Genomic DNA, 20,594 nt, shown 5'->3' with positions numbered 1-20,594 from the left:
AGCGAAAGACAAATGCCTTATATGTGGAATCTAAAAAAAAAAACCCAAAACCCCAAAAACCTAGCTCACAGATACAGAGAACAGATTGGTGGTTACGAGAGGCAGGGGTATGGGGTGAGCCAAGTGAGTGAAGGGGGTCAGAAGGTACAAGCATCCAGTTGTAAAATAAGTAAGTCGTGAGGATGTAATGTACAGCATGGTGACTATAGTTAATAATACTGTACTGCATATTTGAGAGTTGCTGAGAGAATAGATCTTAAAAGTTCTCATCACAAGAAAATTTTTTTTAACTAGACTCATTTTGGTGATCATTTCGCAATATATACAAATATTGAGTCATTATGTGGTACACCTGAAACTAATATAACATTATATGTCAGTTATACCTCAATAAAAGAATAAATACATAAAAGAGTTATAACCCCTTAACTTTCACAGAGATATATTTTTTTTTAAAGATTTTATTTTTTCCTTTTTCTCCCCAAAGCCCCCCAGTACATAGTTGTATATTCTTCGTTGTGGGTCCTTCTAGTTGTGGCATGTGGGACGCTGCCTCAGCGTGGTTTGATGAGCAGTGCCATGTCCGCGCCCAGGATTTGAACCAACGAAACACTGGGCCGCTTGCAGTGGAGCGCGTGAACTTAACCACTCGGCCACGGGGCCAGCCCCCAAGAGATATTTTAAAATATAGTCTATTTCTAACTTGTAAAATTTCATCCACCCATGGGAGAAGGATAAACAGCCTTGCTCCACTAGCCTTTGTGTTTAATCTGCCCCCAAGGTCGCTTTCCCCCATCCTCCTGGCTTGTCTCAGTCTGTTCCTCTGTCTCCATCTCTGCACCTTCTGCTTTCCTCAGTGCTTCAGGTTTTCCGCAGGGGCTGCCCAAGCAGTGGCATTCAGTTTCAGGGTTGTCAGGGGAAGAGGGACCGATCTTACTCCAGTACATCCAGTTGCACTAGAGTGCCCTCTTTTTTTCTGCAGATAGGTTGACTTTCCTTCTATATCCCGGAGTTTTGATGAGTGTAAAATCAAGATGACATACTCGGAAGGGGTCCAGTGAGGCAGAAAGATACTCCTTGCGTCTTGCGTTTTCCTTCTGGTATCATTTTTCCTGTTCCTAAAGTAGAAGTTCCTCGAGTGAGGCTCTGTTGGTAGTAACTCTTTCAGTATTCATCATCATCTTTTCACCGTAGTTCTCAAAGGCTCATCTCACCAGAGTTGGAGGTCTCCATTGACAGTTGTCTTCTCTGTCAGTTTGGTATGTTCTACTTGGGCTCCTATTGTTACTGTTTGGAAGTTAGCTTTCAGTCTTAGTCACATTCCTTTGTGTAGGTATTGTCTTTTTTTTCTCTTGCTGTTTTTAAGATCTCCTGTTCTTAGGGTTTGCTCTTTCACGTGTGTAGGTGTTAATCTTTTAAAAATCTGGTTTAGGCTTTGGAGTTTTGAATCTGAGAGTGAGTGTCCTCACATTGTTTTTGAATGTTGACTCCCTCATTCCCTCTGTTCTCTTCGTCTAGAACTCTTAGTTGTTAGACCCTCTCACAAGAGATTGTCATCTCTCTTAACTTCTGTTTTCCATTTTTTTGGTCTCTGTTCTGCATCTGTACAGTTTCTTTAGATCCACTTCCATTTCCCTAATTATCTTTTCATCTTTGTATAGTTTGCAGTTTAACTTGTGTAGTAAATTTATAATTTCAATTATTGCAGTTTTCATTTCTACGAGTTCCATTTATATCATTTTAAGATGATGTTTTGTAAATTCTGATATCTCGTTGCTTAGTGATACTTTTATTATTGTCTTTTATTTCTTTATTGAAGATACCTATTTTATATTTTGTATCTTTGAATCCCAGTATCCTGGGTGTTATTCTATAGTGTATGTCTGTGGACGTTTGCTCATGATGGCTTATTTCGTTCTATGTTTGAATCATGAGCCAAAGTTTCTTGGAACTTCATCTGTGGAAGCTCTTTGAAGCCTGGTTTTAAAGTGTGTTCCTCTACTTTTTGCCAGGTGCCTGAGGTCACCACCAACCTGGGATCCCTTGAAATGAAAATTTCAGCTTGGATTATTTTGTGGTTAGTGTGAATTCTGGCCCCAAGTCTGCAAGTTGATAGGTTCATGATTTGGAATTCTCAGGGAAGATTTCTAATTTTTTTCCTTATTTATCCAAAGTCAAGGGCAAGAAAGGCAAGTATTCGTACTATTTCTTTTTGTGAAGCTGGTATTTCTCTTACTTGCTTTTTGGGGAGTCTTGGCTTTATGAAGGGATCTCTGATTTTGCCTTGCACTGGCTCCCAGGCTTTGTCTCCAGCTTACTGAATGAACCCCAGTATTTTGTGAATGGCGTGGATCAAGGCTCTTTGTTTGGATTTACAGTTTTTCCTACATTCTGGCCTCCCAGATTTCCTGTCAGCTTAGTTATGTTTAAGATATTATTTGAATGAAGTTTGATCTAGCATTTTTAGGTATCATGTACAGAGGGGTCTCTACAGATGTGTGGCTTACTGTGTTGCCAGAAATGGAATTCTTGAGTGGATTGTTTTATTAATTTTCTTTTTCCTCATATGTGCAAAAGTGAAAATTGGAGAAGAATTAGGAGTCATCATTAGAATAGGTCTTTAATAATTATGGAAGAGCTGTACTTGGCTTGAAGTGGCTAAACAGGTATGTTGTGGCTGAAGAAAATACTGGGTCCCTGAGCTGGACAGAGATCTAGCTAACATCTACAGCTTTGAAGAAATGATCAGAATAGCAGCTATCGTGTTATTGTCAGTGCACTTAGAGATTTGTGCTTCTCCAGCATTCTCATCCTTGTTATACACAAGCAGCTACCACCTCGGGTATATAAAATTACTAGCTTTAACCCAGCCTTCATCCTTATCTAGTAATTTATTGTACTTAACACTTCATTTGTTGTTTAAAACAGTAAAGAATTTGTAGTAAGAGTTCAACTGAGTGAATTCTTGGGTAATTTGTGTGCGTTTCCTGAAGTGTGCTGCCAGACGAACTTTGCCAGACGTTTTATTTGGTGGTGGTTTTGTTGTTGCTCTGTATTAAACCAAGAGAGTGGGACTTTAGCTCCCTGCTTTTCTAGCGGGAGAATAGGATTAGCTTCAGTGTTTCTGCTTGTCAATATGAGATATTGGGGTGGGGGAACAGGCAATTGGAACAGAGAGTTTATAGTTCTTTTGGTAACAGATTATAGTGGAGATAAGAAAATATAAGAAAAAGCTTTTTTAAAATCCCACTATCCAGAAATAATCCCTATTAACATTTTGGTATATTTTAATTATATTTTTAAATAAAAAATTGGGGTTATACTGTATATATAGTTTGTTTTATAATTTGTTTTTATCACTTCTTATTGGTACAAGCTTTCCTCATTTCATTAGATATCTTTCAGAACTTTTAAATAGCTGCATTATATACTCTCCTATGGATGGATCATAATTTATCTAGCCATTTTCTTATTGTTGGACATTTGGGTTGTTTCTAACTTTTTTCTTTTATAGATAATGTTGTAGTGAGAATTCTTGACATACACATATTTGTGTATATTTGGGATCATTTCCTTATGATCTTTTTAAAGACTAGCTATTGATGGGTTATAGGCATAAATACTTCTGTGGCTTGTACATGATGCCAGGTTGTGCTCCGGGATTGTTACATGAACTAGTCTGTACTCCCACTGTCAGGTGTGGGGATACCCATTTTACCACATCTTTTCCAAAATGTAGTAATCTTATGGTAATAATCATTAAAAAAAATAGATAAAATTTGCATTTCTTTGATAACTAATGAGGTTGGCATTTCTGATATGTTTATTTTCCTTTTATAAGCTGCCTGTTCAGTTTTTTAGACTTTTTCCCCCAATAACATATTCCTCTATTTCTTAATGATTTGTACGTAATGAGATGTATTAACTGACTGTTGTGTGTATTGTTTATTATTTATATTTTGCTTTTTAATCTTGCTTATGAATACTTTATATCATCAAAGTTCTGAATTTTTATGTAGTCAGATATGTTATTGTCTTTATGGTTTCTCTCTCCTTACCCCTTCTAAATGTTTGGAATGACTTTTCTCCAACCCAAGATCAGATAGTCATCTATATTCTATATACTATACAATATTCTAGTCTTTATAGTTTTTTTTTTTTTTTACATTGGACTTTAATCCATTTGAATTTCTTCTGGTGAGATATAGGGATCTGATTTTTTCCCCCCAAATATTTAAATAATTGTCCTAGCACCATTTATTGATAATCTTTTCTGTTCCTACTGCTTTACTTTATATATACACCATTATTACCAAAATATTATACCAAATGTACTGTAATTCCAAATTTTGTTATTTAAGGCTTTACATTTTCCTATCTAATGGTTTTGAAATATGACACTAGGTTTGCACTTCTTGATTACTAGTGAGATTGAACCGTTAATTCATACTTTCATCGGCCATTCCTGTTTTCTCTTCTTTGTATTCCCTGTTCAGATCTTTTGCCCGTTTTTTTATTAGTTTGTGTTTTTACGGATTTGTAACAGTTCTTTATGTATTTTGGGTAACATTATTTTGTTATATGCATAAACCAATTTTCCCCAGTCTGTGATTTGACTTTTCACTTTATTAAGTTTCAATATAGTTAAATTTGTGAATCGTAACTTTATGGTTTGTGTGTTTTCTAATCTTAATTTAACAAATACTTACTGAGTGGTTACTATGTTCCAGGCACTGTTTTAGACACTTGGGATGCATCATAGACAAAACACACAAAGATTTCTAGAGTTTTTACATTTGAGAAGCTCTTATGTACTCTGAGTTCATAAAAATACCTGTATTTTTTTCCTACAAGTTATTTTTGCTTTTTCACTTTTAGGTCATTAATCCACCCAGAAGTGACTTTTGTATGTAATGTGAAGTATGAAATCTCATTTAATTGTTGGATCAGGATAACCAGTTATCCCGCCACCATTTATTGGCTAATACATTATTTCTCTCTGTTTTGAGTGTCTCTTCTGTTGGATATCACGTTTCTGCATTTGTGTGGGTTTCTTTCTGTGTCCCTTCTGTTTATTGGTATATTTCTGTATCTTTGCCATCTGTACCACACTCTTAATTACTATATTCTTATAATAAGTCTTGATATCATAGGTCTGCCTACCTTATTCTTCTTCAGAATTGTTTGACCTCGTCTTAGCCCTTGGCTTTTCCATGTGAACTTTAGAGGCAGTTGTACTCCACTTCTATCTCTGGTTGTGCCTGGTTTCCTTTTCAGGGCTGCTGTTTGCTGTGTCAGGATAAAATCCTGCTACATCATGGTGTCTTGTGGCTTTAATAGTCTCATTTTTGGACTTCCCTTTGCAGCTGCTTGCTTGCATGCTTTCTTTCTCTCTTTTCTTTCTGTCTTCATGTCTTCTTTTTCTTATAACCATTTAAAAGAGTACTTTAAAAAGATATTTTTTCATTTAAAAATGTAGTATATTGAGAAGGCAAATAATAAAGAAGTGTATAAAGCAAAAGGTGCAAATCCCTCTGATACCAGTTTGCTGAGACCTTTCAGATATTTTCTGAGCGTGTATAATGAGTGTTATAAAAGTAAAAATGGGTCGTATGCATACTGTTCTGTAGTTTGCTTTATTTCATTTAGCATTTAAAAAGGCATTCTCATTCCTTTTGATGGCTGCGTTGTGTATAGATAGTCCTGCATCACTGATACCTTCTGAGAAATGCATCGTTATGTGATTCTGTGGTCGTGTGCGAACATCATGGAGTGTACTTACACAAGCCTAGGCTTGTGGGACCACCGTCGTATATGTGGTCTGTCATCGACCAAAAGGTTGTTATGTGGTGCTTGAATGTATAGTAATTTAACCAGTTCTCCTTTAATGTCCTTGTAGATATCTACCTACTTTTTGATCTTGCAGCTACTTTCAAATATTGCTGATTCTCAACGGTAAAGTGGAGATTGTGCAGTTTATTTTCCATCTCCCTGAGGCCTCCTCTCTTACTCTTTTCATGGAGTCTTAGTGGGGCTCTGTCAAGAGCTCTCCTCTCTACTTTTTAGGGCACTGGCACATAGCTTTCTTAAGAGGGCAGGGTGGATAGTTAACGTTGGTATAAATTCTTCAGTTTGGTGCTGTCTGTATTTTACTAAAAAGAAATACTTAAAGGTGTTATGTGTTTTTTTTAACATGGTATCCTGAAGGAGAGTGTTTGTGGTGTAGCGTTAGAGGTAGCATTTTGCTTTTTATTGATATTATGCCTTTTGAAAGAAGTTAAAGTTAGATCTCTGTGTTATGTAATTTGTCTTTTTCTTCATCTTCCTAGCCTCCACCAGGCAATGTGAAAATGCCTAATGTACCCAGTACACAACCAGCAATAATGAAACCAACAGAGGAACATCCAGCTTATACACAGATTGCAAAGGTTAGTTCATGTTACATGTATAAATTCATATTGGAAAATACAATATCAGTAACATTTACTTTCAGAACAAAATAATTCTTTGTATGTTGCATTCCTTATTTAATTTTTAACTTACTTTTGAGTCTAGATTATCTAGCGACATTGTCAACCTTATAATACTCATACTTCTTTTCCAGCTTGTAGCATTTTCTTTATTCCATTCTTAGTAATTGCCGAATACGTATATTATCTTGGTATACAATTTGTATAGTGAAATTTTTGTTGTATTTGGTCTTACTTTTTTAATGCACAACACCATTACAGTAACAGTGATAGAATAATAGATATTACTGGAAGAGAGTTATAATGGCTAAGCAAGGGACGGTGGTAGGATGTAGAAGGTGGCAAGAATATGGAAAAAAGGAGATAAATAAGAAGCCTGGTATCACATAAAGGTGAGTGGAGTTATAAACCAGAATTTCTTAACCATATCCTTCTTTTTCTCATTATCTTATAAAATATATATTCTTGCATTGGGAAACTTATGTACCATTTGGCCCAATTTATAAGAACCGATTCAGTTGCCCTTTTCTCCATTCATCTCTTTTCCACTGTTCCCTTTGCCTCTGTTCTTCACTCTCATTTAGGCACAGAGGTCACCTTAATTTCATTTTCCCAATTTCCTTATGACTCTGACTACTCTTACTGAGACAATTTTTTCCTATCCTAATGTGCCCAGCATTCCCACTGAGAGTTTTCATAAGTGAAAGACCAAAATGGGCCAAATATCTTCATAATATTTTCTGAAACTGTAATCTTCGGTGAATTCCTATCTTTTGGAAGAGCATTTTAATTAGATTTCTAGCATAGTAGAGGGAGAAGTAGGAGATAGCCTATCAGTGATACAAGTATTTTATCCTTCTGACGACTTGTTCACTTATTTTTTGTTTAGGAACATGCCTTGGCCCAAGCCGAACTCCTTAAGCGCCAGGAAGAACTAGAAAGAAAAGCAGCAGAATTAGATCGTCGAGAACGAGAAATGCAAAACCTCAGTCAACATGGTAGTGTTCAAAGAAGTTTGAAATAAAAATAACTTTTAAGCACTTTAAATTATGCCTATACTAGCTATAGGTCATTCGGTTTGTGGAGGAAATCCTGGCCTGTTTGCCTGTTCTAGCAAGGAAATCAGACAGCAGATTTCCTGCTTGGTACTCTGTAGCTCTCTGATCTTGGCTGATGTGCATAGTCTTTTGATAGATTAGAACAGTGTTAGCCTTATCACACCACAGAAAGCGAATACAAATGTGATAATTTTGGTTTATTCTAAGGCTAGGAGCCTTTGATTCTGCGCTTGGGCCTTCTGTGCGTGTGTATTGAAGCGTTATGAGTACATGGGAGCATGCCCTACATTTGACTCTTAATTAATTTCTGGTTTATTCAGCCTAGTTTCAAATTATCTTCCCCTATCCTCACAAGTATATCATATCTGTTGAATGATGTTTAAAAAAACATGTCTCTGGTGACTTTAGGAAGCCTGGGGTGTTTGGAGGATGCCAAAGAAATAAATAAGTGCTGACTTGACTATTTGCTGTGAAATCTATTTAGGCTGTAACTAACAGGCCACTTCAAGGGAATATCTTAGGGAAAGCTAGCAGTATAAGTCTAGGTAAGAAGTGATGAGAGCTTAGACAAGTCATTGTTAGTATGTCGGTGATAGTGATGGAGTAACAAGGCCAGGACAACAATAATAAATGAACTATTTCTTCCTTATTTTAGAACGTGTAAGTTGATGGCCTCATGAGGGCACATTTGTCCTGGGCCATTTTCTTGCTTGCAGCATCAGAGACAGCATATATAAAAGAAGAAACTCAAGATTTAATTGCAATCATTGTTTCTGTTTATAACTAAATACGTTTAACTAAAATCTGTCCTATCTCCTTAGCATTGTCTAATACAATTTATTTCTATGAGAGATGTTTTAATAAAGGTATTCATGAAGAGTGGAAAATTAATAGTTAGGCTTGCAGTATGTTATACACGTAAGTACTCTTCATCTATTAACTCATTTAATCCTCAGTGCAATTCTGCGAAGGATGGTATAGTTATTTTGCAGCTGTAGAGACAAAGTCTTCAGGAGGTTAAGTAAGTTGCCTGAGGTCTCCTGCCAGTGGCTTGGTTTCGCAGCCTTGTTCTTTACTCCCATTCTCTACTATTTCTCAAATAGTATGAGACTTAGATGAGAAATGTAGGAATGACAGGAAATTTGAAAAGAATGATAAACAGTGGAGACAAGTTTGGGAGAATCAGAAATAGGTCATGCTTTTTTTTCCATTATGAAAATTTTCTTGTTCTATAAAAATTGTGTAAAATCTAATTTTTAAAAGTTGTGGGATATAATATCTAAAATGAGGAAATGGGCCTTAGGGACCATTTTTACCCTCTATTTTTAGTGTTTTGACTTCTTGCTTTAATTTTAGTTTTTTGTTTCCCTCACCACTTCCCAATCCCTATTTTCACTCCTCTTTCTTTACACAGACACATTATCTTTCCTCACAGTTTGATTTAGTTTTTCCTCTAAGTTTTTGAAGATGCTATAATTCCTTAGCTTCTTTCTCATAACTGTTTCTTGTTTTCCTCATAGTTTTATGGTTTTATTACATGTGTCTTTCAGATATTATTTTTTCCTGAGTTCAAGATTTTCAAATCTCATTCTTTTTTTTTTTTTTGAGGAAGATTAGCCTTGAGCTAACATCTGTGCCCATCTTCCTCTACCTTATCTGTGGGATTCCTGCCACAGCATGGCTTGATAAGCGGTTCGTAGGTCCGTGCCTGAGGTTCAAACCAGCGAACCCCAGGCCGCCGAAGCAGAGTGCGTGAACTTAACCGCTACTCCATGGGCTGGCCCCTCAAATCTCATTCTTGAGTATTGGTTAATCTTGTGTTTCTTTATGGAGTTAACAGTAGAAAACTTGAAAGATTCATAAGCTGGTCTTCCCTCTCTAGATAGGTTAGGAACTACACTGAAAGATTTAAGATGCTGAGGAGGAAATTGTAGAGATTTGAAAACTGCATGGCCTTCGCGTGAGAGCCAGACTCTTGGGATTTTGAAATAAATCTGTTTTTAGGGCAGAGTCACACGTATGTCCCTGTGCTCTTTTTTCTTTTCTTATTTCAAATATACATAAATGGTTCCTGCTAAACATTGTATAATATGGCATTGGAAGATTATTTTCCCATCTAATGTTTTCTAAAGTGATATTCTGGGAAAATTTTAAGAAGTCTAAAGCTTGGCTTTCAAAGTTCTCTAGGAATGTAGAGATATAGTAGTATACTTGTAAAGCACCTGTTAAGAGAATACATAATGTTATTCTTTGTTATGAAACCAAAAATAAGAAACATATTTGTCCTAATATAAATAATTTTTTTTTTAATTTGCAGGCAGAAAAAATAATTGGCCACCACTTCCTGACAATTTTCCTGTAGGACCTTGTTTCTATCAGGATTTTTCTGTAGACATTCCTGTAGAATTCCAAAAGACAGTAAAGATTATGTACTACTTGTGGATGTGTGAGTATAGAAGAAGTTATATATTTGTTCAACAGCGTTTATCTTTTATTGTCAAAATCCACCTTTTTTGTAATGCATATATTAAGGATAGTATTGTAAATTGGTCTTTTCCTATAGATCTTTTAATTTTCAGTGTGAAACATATATTTAGCTACTTCAAAATGGTACTGTTTGTGACAACCTAAGTTTTTAGCTGAGGAAAACGTATTGAGAACTGGTGTTCTTTTTATTTTTTGAACTGGCATTCTTTTAGGAAAGGACTTTTCTGTCACACAGCTAGAATTTTGCAGCAATCTTTTTTCCTTGAAAAATGTTATCTAGGCAATATTTGCTTGGAAAAAATTATGCATACTGTTTTTATGCAAATGAAGGCCACCAAAAAATTCTACTAAAGTATTATGACTGTTTTTTAAAGGGCGCATAAAATATTGTAATATTATAAACTAATTTTTCTTATAGCTTTGAGCACAATTTACTTTTCATTTTCAAATGGTAATGATACTTTTGTTATTGAAAGTACTAATTAATACAGGTTTTATTGAATAGAACATTAGGACATACATTTTAGGCTATGATGCTCACATTGCTTTGAGTATAATTACAGCTCATGGAATACTAAAATAAACTGTCATGCTGTTAACAGTTTGCTGTATGTACACAGAATTCCCACTTACTGTGTTTCATTTTTATTCCAAACAGTAGTCTCAGCCCCTTTAATATCATTATATCAGTAGGAGAGGTAGCTGTCACAACTTCTCACCTACACAACTTCTGGGTTAATGGATAATTTATAGGGTGTGTTCTTGATGGAGGAAATTTGTGTGTTTTTGCTGTATGATTAGGGAGCCTTTTGCCCTCTAAAATATATGGGATAATTTTCCTCAGAATCTTTTAGGAGCATTCTTCACATGTGTGAACTTGCTTTGGAATTTGAGAAGCAATTCCATATGGATAGTACATTTTTAACTCTTATTTTTTGTTTCTTTTTGAAATTTTGTTGTCAATCTAATATCTTTGCTGAATCCCCAGTGTCAGTAGTATTATAGATTTTTAATATTAAAGGTTTAGATTCCATATATATACATGCTAACCAACTCATATATTTTATTTAATCAATATATCATATATCTTATAAATATATCATATATATCATATAATATATGCATATATAGTAATTATTTTTTAATGGGCAGAAATTGGCCTAGCATTTTAGGTATAAGTTCTTTGACTTAGTGAAAAACATATTTTTGATGGGGGGATGGGAGTTGGAAGAAAATTCTATAAAGAATTTAGTAAATAGTGATTGAATAGAGAAGATGATTAATTTTAACTGAGTGATTAACTGCTTTACCAATGCTGATTCTTTTAGAATAGGTCTGTTTTGTCTTAGAAATATATAACTCTGAGGTTCTTAGAAATAATGTAATTGGCTATAGTTTTTCCTAACCTTGTTCAGTTGGCACATATGTTAACTGTATTCAAAGAGGGCTCAAGATTCCAGTTAAGGCTCTGATTTGAAGAAGCATTACCTAGAACAAAGTAAGATCTAGTACCAGCTCAGTGATGTCTCTAAATTTCATAGAATATAGGCTGTTTTGAAAAGTTATTTTCAAGAAATGTCAACCTGTTACTGATTTTGGAGTTGACTAATGCTTTCGCGTTGTAATAATAATTTTAATGAGAGAAAACATTTATTGAGATTTACTTTGTGGCAGGCACAGTGCTAATCACTTTTTATACATTATGTTGTTAAATCCTAACCACACTATGAAGCAGGCACTATATTATCTAGTTTTATAGATAGGGAAACTAAAGCTTATAGAATTTCAGTAATTTGTCCAAGATTACATAGCAAGTAAAATTGGTGTTGGAGAGCTTGACTCCAGAGCCCAGAGTCTAGATTTCCATATTATGCCACCTACAGACTACCCAAGTGAAGAAGTAATTTACAGTTTAAACCCAAATATGGTGAAGATATGTTTTCAAAGGTACCTTACTTGAAGCAATTAATTTACACTATAAAGGAATTGAAGCAATTAGGAATATCTCTGTGAAATGAATCTCAACCTCTTTGAGTGTACTCTTGAATTAAAAAAAAAAAAAGAAGGAAAACAAGCCAGCTGCATAAAAGGCCACGTAGTGAAGAAGGCAATATGCTGTTCTAAAGCTGTGTATGTTAGGCTCTGTATGGTAACGCAGAGCTTAACAAGAGAATGTTGTAGTGATAGTTGTTTATGTTAGGCTCTGTATGGTAATGCAGAGCTTAACAAAAGAATATTGTAGTGATAGTTGCAAATTTAGGTCCACTAGTACCAGATTTGGGTGCTTAGTAAACCAAATTGAAATTTTATATGAAAGAGAGTCATTCAACTTGCAAATCATGTAAACAAAATGGCCTAAAAATTTCTTTAGTGTTTTACCTACACTTAGAATCCACCAAGTGGATTGGAATTGGATTGAAATTAGCAGCATAGAATCATGTATTTCACAGTACCTTGCCTTTTATATGTTTTTTAATCTCTGAGTGAACTGATTATTTAGTAAGTAGGCCTAGACATTTCATTCTTCATTGAGGTACAAATAAATGAGTTACTGATGGTAGTTGTTGGTTACTGTGAAAACATTTAGAAAAGAGTTCTAATAGATTACACAAAATTAAATTGATATTTTTATCTATACTTAGAAGAATTTTTGTGAACTTTAAAACACACATACCCATATATACTGTCTGTCTTCCTTAAGTGGATTAGGAGATAAACCTTTAAAAATTATTTCTCTGAAGGTTGAGATCTGAGTTAGAATGTTCTGAACATTTAAAACTTTTTTAGGCAGTTGGATGCTGTTTAATGTTAGAGTAATAATTTTCTATCCCACACTCTTTTGAATTCTGTTTTTAAGTCCTTAACAGAATTACTTTTATTTTGAGGCAAAGGATTTTGAGTAATTTTATTAGTTAGCTAGCTCTCATGATAGGTAGAAATCCTGATGGGAATAAAGTAATTAGTAAGAGTCTTTCTCATGTAATAGAATCAAATGGAATGTTAAAGCTGGAAGAGCTCCTGCATTTCCACAGCTGAAGGATGGAAATGCACAGAGGTCGATTAGCTCATTATTGAGTCACTGTGGCCCAGCGCCTCACTCCTCCTGGGACTCCCACTCCTGCTCTGCGCATTCATCCAGTTGTTAGATAAGAACAAATTGTGGTGCAGCCTAGAATGTGTGTTTTAATCCTGTTTCATTAATTACTGATTTTATTTGATTAATAATTTAAAAAGATTTTAAAGTTTGTTTTTAATGTATGTTGAGATTTTTAAATTGAGATTCACTAGGTTTTCTATTTGTTTTTAATTCAAGTAGTTTGTTGGTATATTTTTATTGTATTGATAATTTACATTAAACATTATTTTAACTCTTGAAAGGTTTCCTATAATGAAGTCAGCCTGTGAATAAATTTTTTAAAAGTCCTCTTTAGAAGTTGCTAATTATAATGGGTAAATGTGGTTCTTTAGGATCATAGTGTAGTTAGATATTACTCAGATTTTTTGTCTTCGGTCTGTCTGGGAAAGTAATTATTAACAGCATATGAAGAGTTTGCCAAGATCTATTTGTGTTAACTAAAAGAAAGGTGTGCCACAGCAGCTGAAATGCATCATGGTGTACTTTTTCTCATCTCTTCTTTTTTTTTTTTAAGTAAGTTTAATTCTCTACCAAAACACAGTTTTTGTCCCAGGACTTTAATAAATGGACAACTCTGTGAAGATGAATTAATAACCCTTATAGATTGACTGAACAGTCACTAGAAATTACTACCATATTAATATTTTTAGTCCAGTGATTCTAATTAATTTTATTGCTTAAAAATGTTGTAATGAACTTGCACAGGGCGCTTCTCCAGCTTTCTCTTCTTTTTGTAGTCCTCTCTGGGAAGAGTCTGCAGCCCCTTTCTGTAAAAATACAGTTCTGAGTGTAGGATCTTTTCCTCCCAAGTCCTGGTCCTTTTTCTGGCAGGCACTGCATTTCTTCTTTGGCCTTGGATCAAGAGACACATCACGTGTCTCCTGAGGGAAGAGGATCTGAAGGTGGTGCTCCTCTTAGCTGTGTAATTGCCCTGTAGGAGAGGGCCGAAAGAATTTTTGCCAGACAGGTCATAGGACTCCTTTTCCTTTGTATATTCTGCTTCCACGTCAAGTGTGTAAGAAACAGCAATGTTTTGAAAAATATTAAATGGAAACGGGGTAGAACGCATTTGCTTTTAGGAAGTATTTTTTCATTTAAAATTTTTGTTGAATGAACTCATAAATTGAATGTAAACATTTCTTTTCTGTTTTGTTTTTTGATTCCACAGTCCACGCTGTAACACTGTTTCTAAATATCTTCGGATGCTTGGCTTGGTTTTGTGTTGATTCTACAAGAGGGGTTGATTTTGGATTGAGCATCCTGTGGTTCTTGCTTTTTACTCCTTGTTCATTTGTCTGTTGGTACAGACCACTTTACGGAGCTTTCAGGTAAAATGTGTGTACTTTAAAATATGCTCTTTAAAACCTGTGAAGTAAATAATTTGTAGTACACCTTAAAGGGAAAATTGACACATTTTCATTTCTAAAATTTTTTATTGTTGTATAACATAACTTCAGAAAAGTCCATACATAACATGCCTGTGTATTCATTAGTTTTAGTAAGTCATAAATTCCACTTCTTTTCTCCTGCATGAGAAAAAGGTCAAACATGAAAATGAATGAAGGAGAAATGAGAACAGTCTTACATCTTAATATTTGTAAAGATTCTATTCCATGTGATACAATTGACTTTAAGGAAAATTTTGCTCTTCATTCCCCGCTTCAAAAAAATTCACAAGCCTAATTGTTAAATGAACCTAGATGAGGTAAATATACATGTGATGTTTAAAGGGAGACACTTTCATCTAGCAACTTGGTAATTGTCTTCTGTACATTCATTTTTGGTTTTTCAAAAGGCAGCAACATTTTAAAACTAGACTATAAGATTAAGTATAATACTTTGCATGATATATTTTAATCAATGGTTAGGGTTAACATTCATAAATTCATTTCTGTGGGATATTAATAGGTGTTGCAGAAAAAAAGGGCTCATTAGCTTAAGTTTGGGACTAGCTGGATAATAAACTTAAGCAAGTCTCTTCATTTCAGGATCTCTTAGACTCTCTAAGAACCTAGTGTGCTTTGTGATTTGACTGTAAAACCATTATTTTTTTGTGGAGTACCTTGTTGGATTATTGCTTTGAGAAATAAACATGAGGAAATGCTGATTTAGGTGATAGTCTGTCCTCTGTGAGTCCGTGTGTTCAGTCATTTGTCAACTTACTTTTATTTGAGTAAACTCGTTTATGAATAATGAACCTTTTTCAACTCTTGTGAATGAGGGACAGCATTACTAGGAAACAGGCATGTATTGTGCAGATAATATAGTAGGGAAATTACAGGGCCACATTCAGTTGTTTAATTTTTTTTTCCATTTCGACGTAAAATTTCTTTAACCAGAATGTGTATCAGCCCCACCCCCTGCACTCCCCATGTGGAATTAGGAACCCAGATATGTAAACAGCTGGGGGAAAAAAGAGAACAAAAAGGGAGAAGATTAGGGAATTTGGAAAGAAGAGGTGTCATTCAACAGAAAACTAAATTTGTTAGAAATGGAAAGGAGGGAAGAAAATAGGAGGAGGGAAAAGGAGGAAAGAACCTTTCGATGTACTGAAATATGGGAGGTTGGTTGTCAGGGAATTGGGTGAGGCACTCCTATAGACGTGAGCTGGAGAGGGATAAAAAGGACCTATTTATTCCTTGTGTGATCTAGGGAGAGAGTTACCACTGCTCTGTTCTGTGTTATCCAAGTCTGGCTCACAAGGTTTTTTGGTTTCTATTTTTTTGCTGTCTGGCCTCTGCCTGTCTGCTTCCATTACGTTACCAGTATATCTGTAATGATATTGGTAGGTGGGAACGGGGTTTGTCTTTGAAACTTTAAAAGTGACCAGAGGGGCCAGCCCAGTGGCATAGTGGTTAAGTTTGAGCACTCCACTTTGGTGGCTAGGATTTGCGAGTTCGGATCCTGGACGCAAACCTACTCACCGTTCGTCAAACCATGCTGTGGTGGCATCCCACGTACAAAATAGAGGAAGATCGGCACAGATGCTAGCTCAGGGACAATCTTCCTCAACAAAAAAAGATAAATAAAAAATAAATAAAAGTGACCTGAGACTAGAGACTTCGTATTTTAAACCTTCTGTGACTAATGTAGCCAAACAAACTACTGAAAGCCAGCTTTCTGCCTTTTATTACTTGAAATCACTCAGCTCCTTTTATTTTCCTTCTTTGCCAGTTGAAATTAAAATACTTTGTGGAATATTTTTCCTTCTGGAATTATTAATCCCTACACTAACTTCTTAGTTGCATCTCAGCCCTTTAGAGTATATCACAAATATGTTAATTATCTGGGTCTCACTGTTTGGAGCGGAACTGAGAGGAATGATTTTTTATAGGTAAAATTGAAATTACAGCATTTTAAATCTTTAATGTACTTTCTTAGTGTGTCACTTTGGCATTTCCTGCATCCATATTGACAAGTGTTGCTGCGTATGTTAAGTCTCTTCTGAAGGATCTGCTAAAGTTTGTTCAACATTTATTGATGACAGATTTCTCCCTTAAATATGAAAATCTCAAACCAGATTTTAGATATGATTATATTAAAGATAGAGTTTTAAATAGACTTCATTTATTCACATAAGTGCTGTATTTGAGATCGGTTTTGACAGGGATTACTGCCTTTGAGAAAGGCGGGGTCAGAGGATATGTAAGTGTTTTGTATTGTTTTAAGACTGATGGATGATTAAGAAGTGAAACAGAAGCATCTGAACATATAATGTAAGTCAGTAGAAAATGGGTAACCAAAGCCTTTTAGGCCAGGTTCACGTATTTGTTAACAAGAGTTAATATAGTGATTTTAAAATGTAACAAAGGTAGACTTTGTTTAGGAATAATCATTTTTAAATTAGTTATTATGCATGAGAAGTTGGTTTTCCAGTGTCATCCGAGTTTCTGTTTTAGTATTTCATTTGCAGGTTCACTATTGAGTTCACTTGATTCTTTTAGGGAGATGTTAATATTAAGATAAGTAACTTATGATTGCAAAGCAGCTGGGAAATACAAAGTACCCCAAGGTTAAATTAAGCACTCATTGAACACTGACAGTGTACTAGGCTGGAGATACAAAGAAGACATATTACTTGCCCTCTAGAAATGTATAATATAAATGATTTAAAAGTAGGCATTTCTGAAACTTTGGCTAGTATAATTCTTATGTAAAAATTGGGTGATATTCAAACACCTAAAAAAGTTTGAATTCCACAGGAATTTAATATTGATATCGTACCTTGTAATTTACCTCTAAATAGAAGATCAGTTGTTTTTAAATTAATCTTCTTGGATTACCTTTTTGAGGATTTAAATTTTTAATAAATATTTTTCTCTGAAATCAGGAAAAAAAACTCCTGCATTTACTGGCACCATTGGAATATCAGAATGTTCATGAAAAAGATAGTTTTCCAACTATATGAAGTAATTTTCTATATGAATGTAACTTAGCTTTTAACCAAGAAGATCCTTTTACTGTCATACGTAAAGGACTTTGTCCTTCATAAAGTAATCTCATTGCCTGAATCTAAAGCAGAATTGGAGAAGTTTCAAGTGTATATGTGCTTTTAAAAAGTTAAGTTTATTAGGTATCAGAATTAAACTTGGAATTGTCATTTACATATTTTAAAAAGATTGTAACTTTGTTTTAATTTTATGCTTCCACAAATCACTAAGCATTATGTAAATACTTTGAAATATTAGCTGCTTACTAATGAGGCAGTGTTTTGTTGAAAAAGCATAACTATTGGAAGCAGTTTGAGAAAGGGATAGAATCCTGGCTTCCCCACTTAAAAGCTGTATGTTCCTAGGAAAATGCAGTGCACCCTCTCAGAGCTTCAGTTTGTTGAGTGTAAACTGGGGATAACATTTGCAGAGTTGATAAGAGAATTGAAGATAATGTATGCAAAGTGTTTGGCTTTATAGCTGGTCAAAAAATGGTAGTTGGAATTAGTGTTTTACTTTTTTGTTTTTGTTAGGTTTTGTCGTTTACTTTTGATGACCCGTAAAACAATTTGTTATGAATTATCTTTTGCTGCTTTTATATTCCATTCTCCTCTGGTGCACCAGTATCAGCTAGAGGAAATTAAAATTTACACTAAGATATTTATAGGTCCTTTGTATTGCCAGATAAAAATAAGCTTTAAAAAATCTAGCCTGATAATCTAGTCTTTTAATTGGAGTTTTTTATCTATGTTTAATGTAATTACTGATATATTGTCATCTGTCAGTTAATGACAGGGATACATTCTGAGGAATGAGTCTTTGTGCAAACATGTATTTACACAAACCTAGATGGTATAACCTACTACACACCTAGGCCATATGGTACTAATCTTGTGGGCCCACTGTCATAGATGTGGTCTGTTATGGAAACTTCATTTTGTGGTGCATGACTGTATATAGATTTATGTGTGCTGTCTTTTCTATTTGTATCTACTACTTAACTATATAAAACATATCTGTTGTATACCTTTTTCTCTTTGCCTTCTTTTAGGTTAATACAGTGTTACTCTGTTTTGTTTGGTGAGGAAGATTGGCCTTGAGCTAACATCTGTTGCCAGTCTTCCTCTTTTTGCCTGAGGAAGATTGTCTCTGAGCTAACATCTGTGCCAGTATTCCTCTATTTTGTATGTGGGATGCTGCCACAGCATAACTTGATGAGTGGTGTGTAGGTCTGCACCTGGCAGCCAAACCTGTGAACCCCATGCTGCTGAGAAGGAGCGTGCAAGTTAACCACTGTGCCACCGGACTGGCTCCTACTCTATTTTTTGTATAGTCTGTTATTTTTTTCTTTTTTCCTTGTTTTAGTATAGGTCTCACGGCAATGAATTCCCTCAGATTTTTATCTTCATTTTCTTTTAGCTTTATTGAGGTATAATTGACACATAAAGTTGTAATATATTTAAAGTGTACAATTTGATGATTTGATATTTGTATATATTGTGAAAGAATTGCCACAATTGGGTTAACACGTCCATCACCTTACATTTACCTTTTTTAGCTTTTTATTAAGATTATGATAGTTTACAACATTGTGAAATTTCAGTTGTACGTTATTGTTAGTCATGTTGTAGGTGCACCACTTGACCCTTTGTGCCCGCCCCCCACCTCCCCCTTCCCCTGGTAACCACCAATCAATTCTCTTTGTCTCTATGTTTAACTTCCACCTATGAGTGGAGTCATACAGAGTTCATCTTTATCTGGCTTATTTCACTTAACATAATACCTTCAAGATCCATCCATGTTGTTGTGAATGGGATGATTTTATCTTTTTTATGGCTGAGTAGTATTCCATTGTATATATATACCATATCTTCTTTATCCAATCATCAGTTGATGGGCATTTGGGTTGCTTCCACGTCTTGGCTATTGTAAGTAATGCTGCGATGAACATAGGGGTGCATGGGACTTTTGGAATTGCTGATTTCAAGTTCTTTGGTTAGATACCCAGTAGTGGAATGGCTGGGTCATAAGGTAGTTCTATTTTTAATTTTTTGAGGAATCTCCATACTGTTTTCCATAGTGGCTGCACCAGTTTGCATTCCCACCAACAGTGTATGAAGGTTCCTTTTTCTCCACAACCTCTCCAACATTTGTCACTTTTTGTTTTGGTTATTTTAGCCATTCTAACAGGTGTAAGGTGATATCTTAGTGTAGTTTTGATTTGCATTTCCCTGATGATTAGTGATGGAGACCATCTTTTCATGTGTCTATTGGCCATCCGTGTATCTTCTTTGGAGAAATGTCTGTTCATGTCCCCTGCCCATTTTTTGATTGGGTTGTTTGATTTTTTTGTTGTTGAGTTGTGTGAGTTCTTTATATATTATGGAGATTAACCCTTTGTCGGATAAATAACTTGTAAATATTTTTTCCCAATTAGTGGGTTGTTTTTCTTTTTCAATCCTGTTTTCCCTTGCCTTGAAGAAGCTCTTTAGTCTGATGAAGTCCCATTTGTTTATTCTTTCTATTGTTTCCCTCATCTGAGGAGTTATGGTGTCTGAAAAGATTCTTTTGAAACTGATGTCAAAGAGTGTACTGCCTATATTCTCTTCTAGAAGACTTATTGTTTCAGGCCTAATCTTTAGGTCTTTGATCCATTTTGAGTTTATTTTAGTGAATGGTGAAAAAGAATGGTCAATTTTCATTCTTTTACATGTGGCTTTCCAGTTTTCCCAGCACCGTTTGTTGAAGAGACTTTCTTTTCTCCATTGTATGCCCTCAGCTGCTTTGTCGAAGATTAGCTGTCCACAGATGTGTGGTTTTATTTCTGGGCTTTCAATCTCCACATTTTTTTCCCCTTTATCAGCTTTATTCTTGTAGTTGATTTCTAGTTTCATAGCATTATGATCAGAAAAGATGCTTGATATTATTTCAACCCTCTTGAATTTGTTGAGGCTTGCTTTGTTTCCCAAGATATGGTCTATCCTTGAGAATGTTCCATGCGCACTTGAGAAGA

General features: G+C 35.0%; 1 protein-coding gene across 1 annotated transcript in view; it reads left to right on the top strand.

Annotated features, from left to right (window-relative positions):
• SCAMP1 (secretory carrier membrane protein 1) overlaps positions 1-20,594 on the top strand; it is an 82,384-nt gene that overhangs the window by 35,854 nt on the left and 25,936 nt on the right. Inside the window, exons 3-6 of the mRNA XM_070571553.1 lie at positions 6,330-6,428; positions 7,360-7,468; positions 9,846-9,974; positions 14,320-14,479. Coding sequence (XP_070427654.1) covers positions 6,330-6,428; positions 7,360-7,468; positions 9,846-9,974; positions 14,320-14,479 — 497 coding nt within the window. The remainder of the gene's footprint in view (positions 1-6,329; positions 6,429-7,359; positions 7,469-9,845; positions 9,975-14,319; positions 14,480-20,594) is intronic.

Source organism: Equus przewalskii, chromosome 13 (assembly GCF_037783145.1).
Source record: "Equus przewalskii isolate Varuska chromosome 13, EquPr2, whole genome shotgun sequence".
In the NCBI taxonomy this organism is placed as follows: Eukaryota; Metazoa; Chordata; class Mammalia; order Perissodactyla; family Equidae; genus Equus; species Equus przewalskii.
This window is presented reverse-complemented; position numbering and strand designations above follow the sequence as displayed.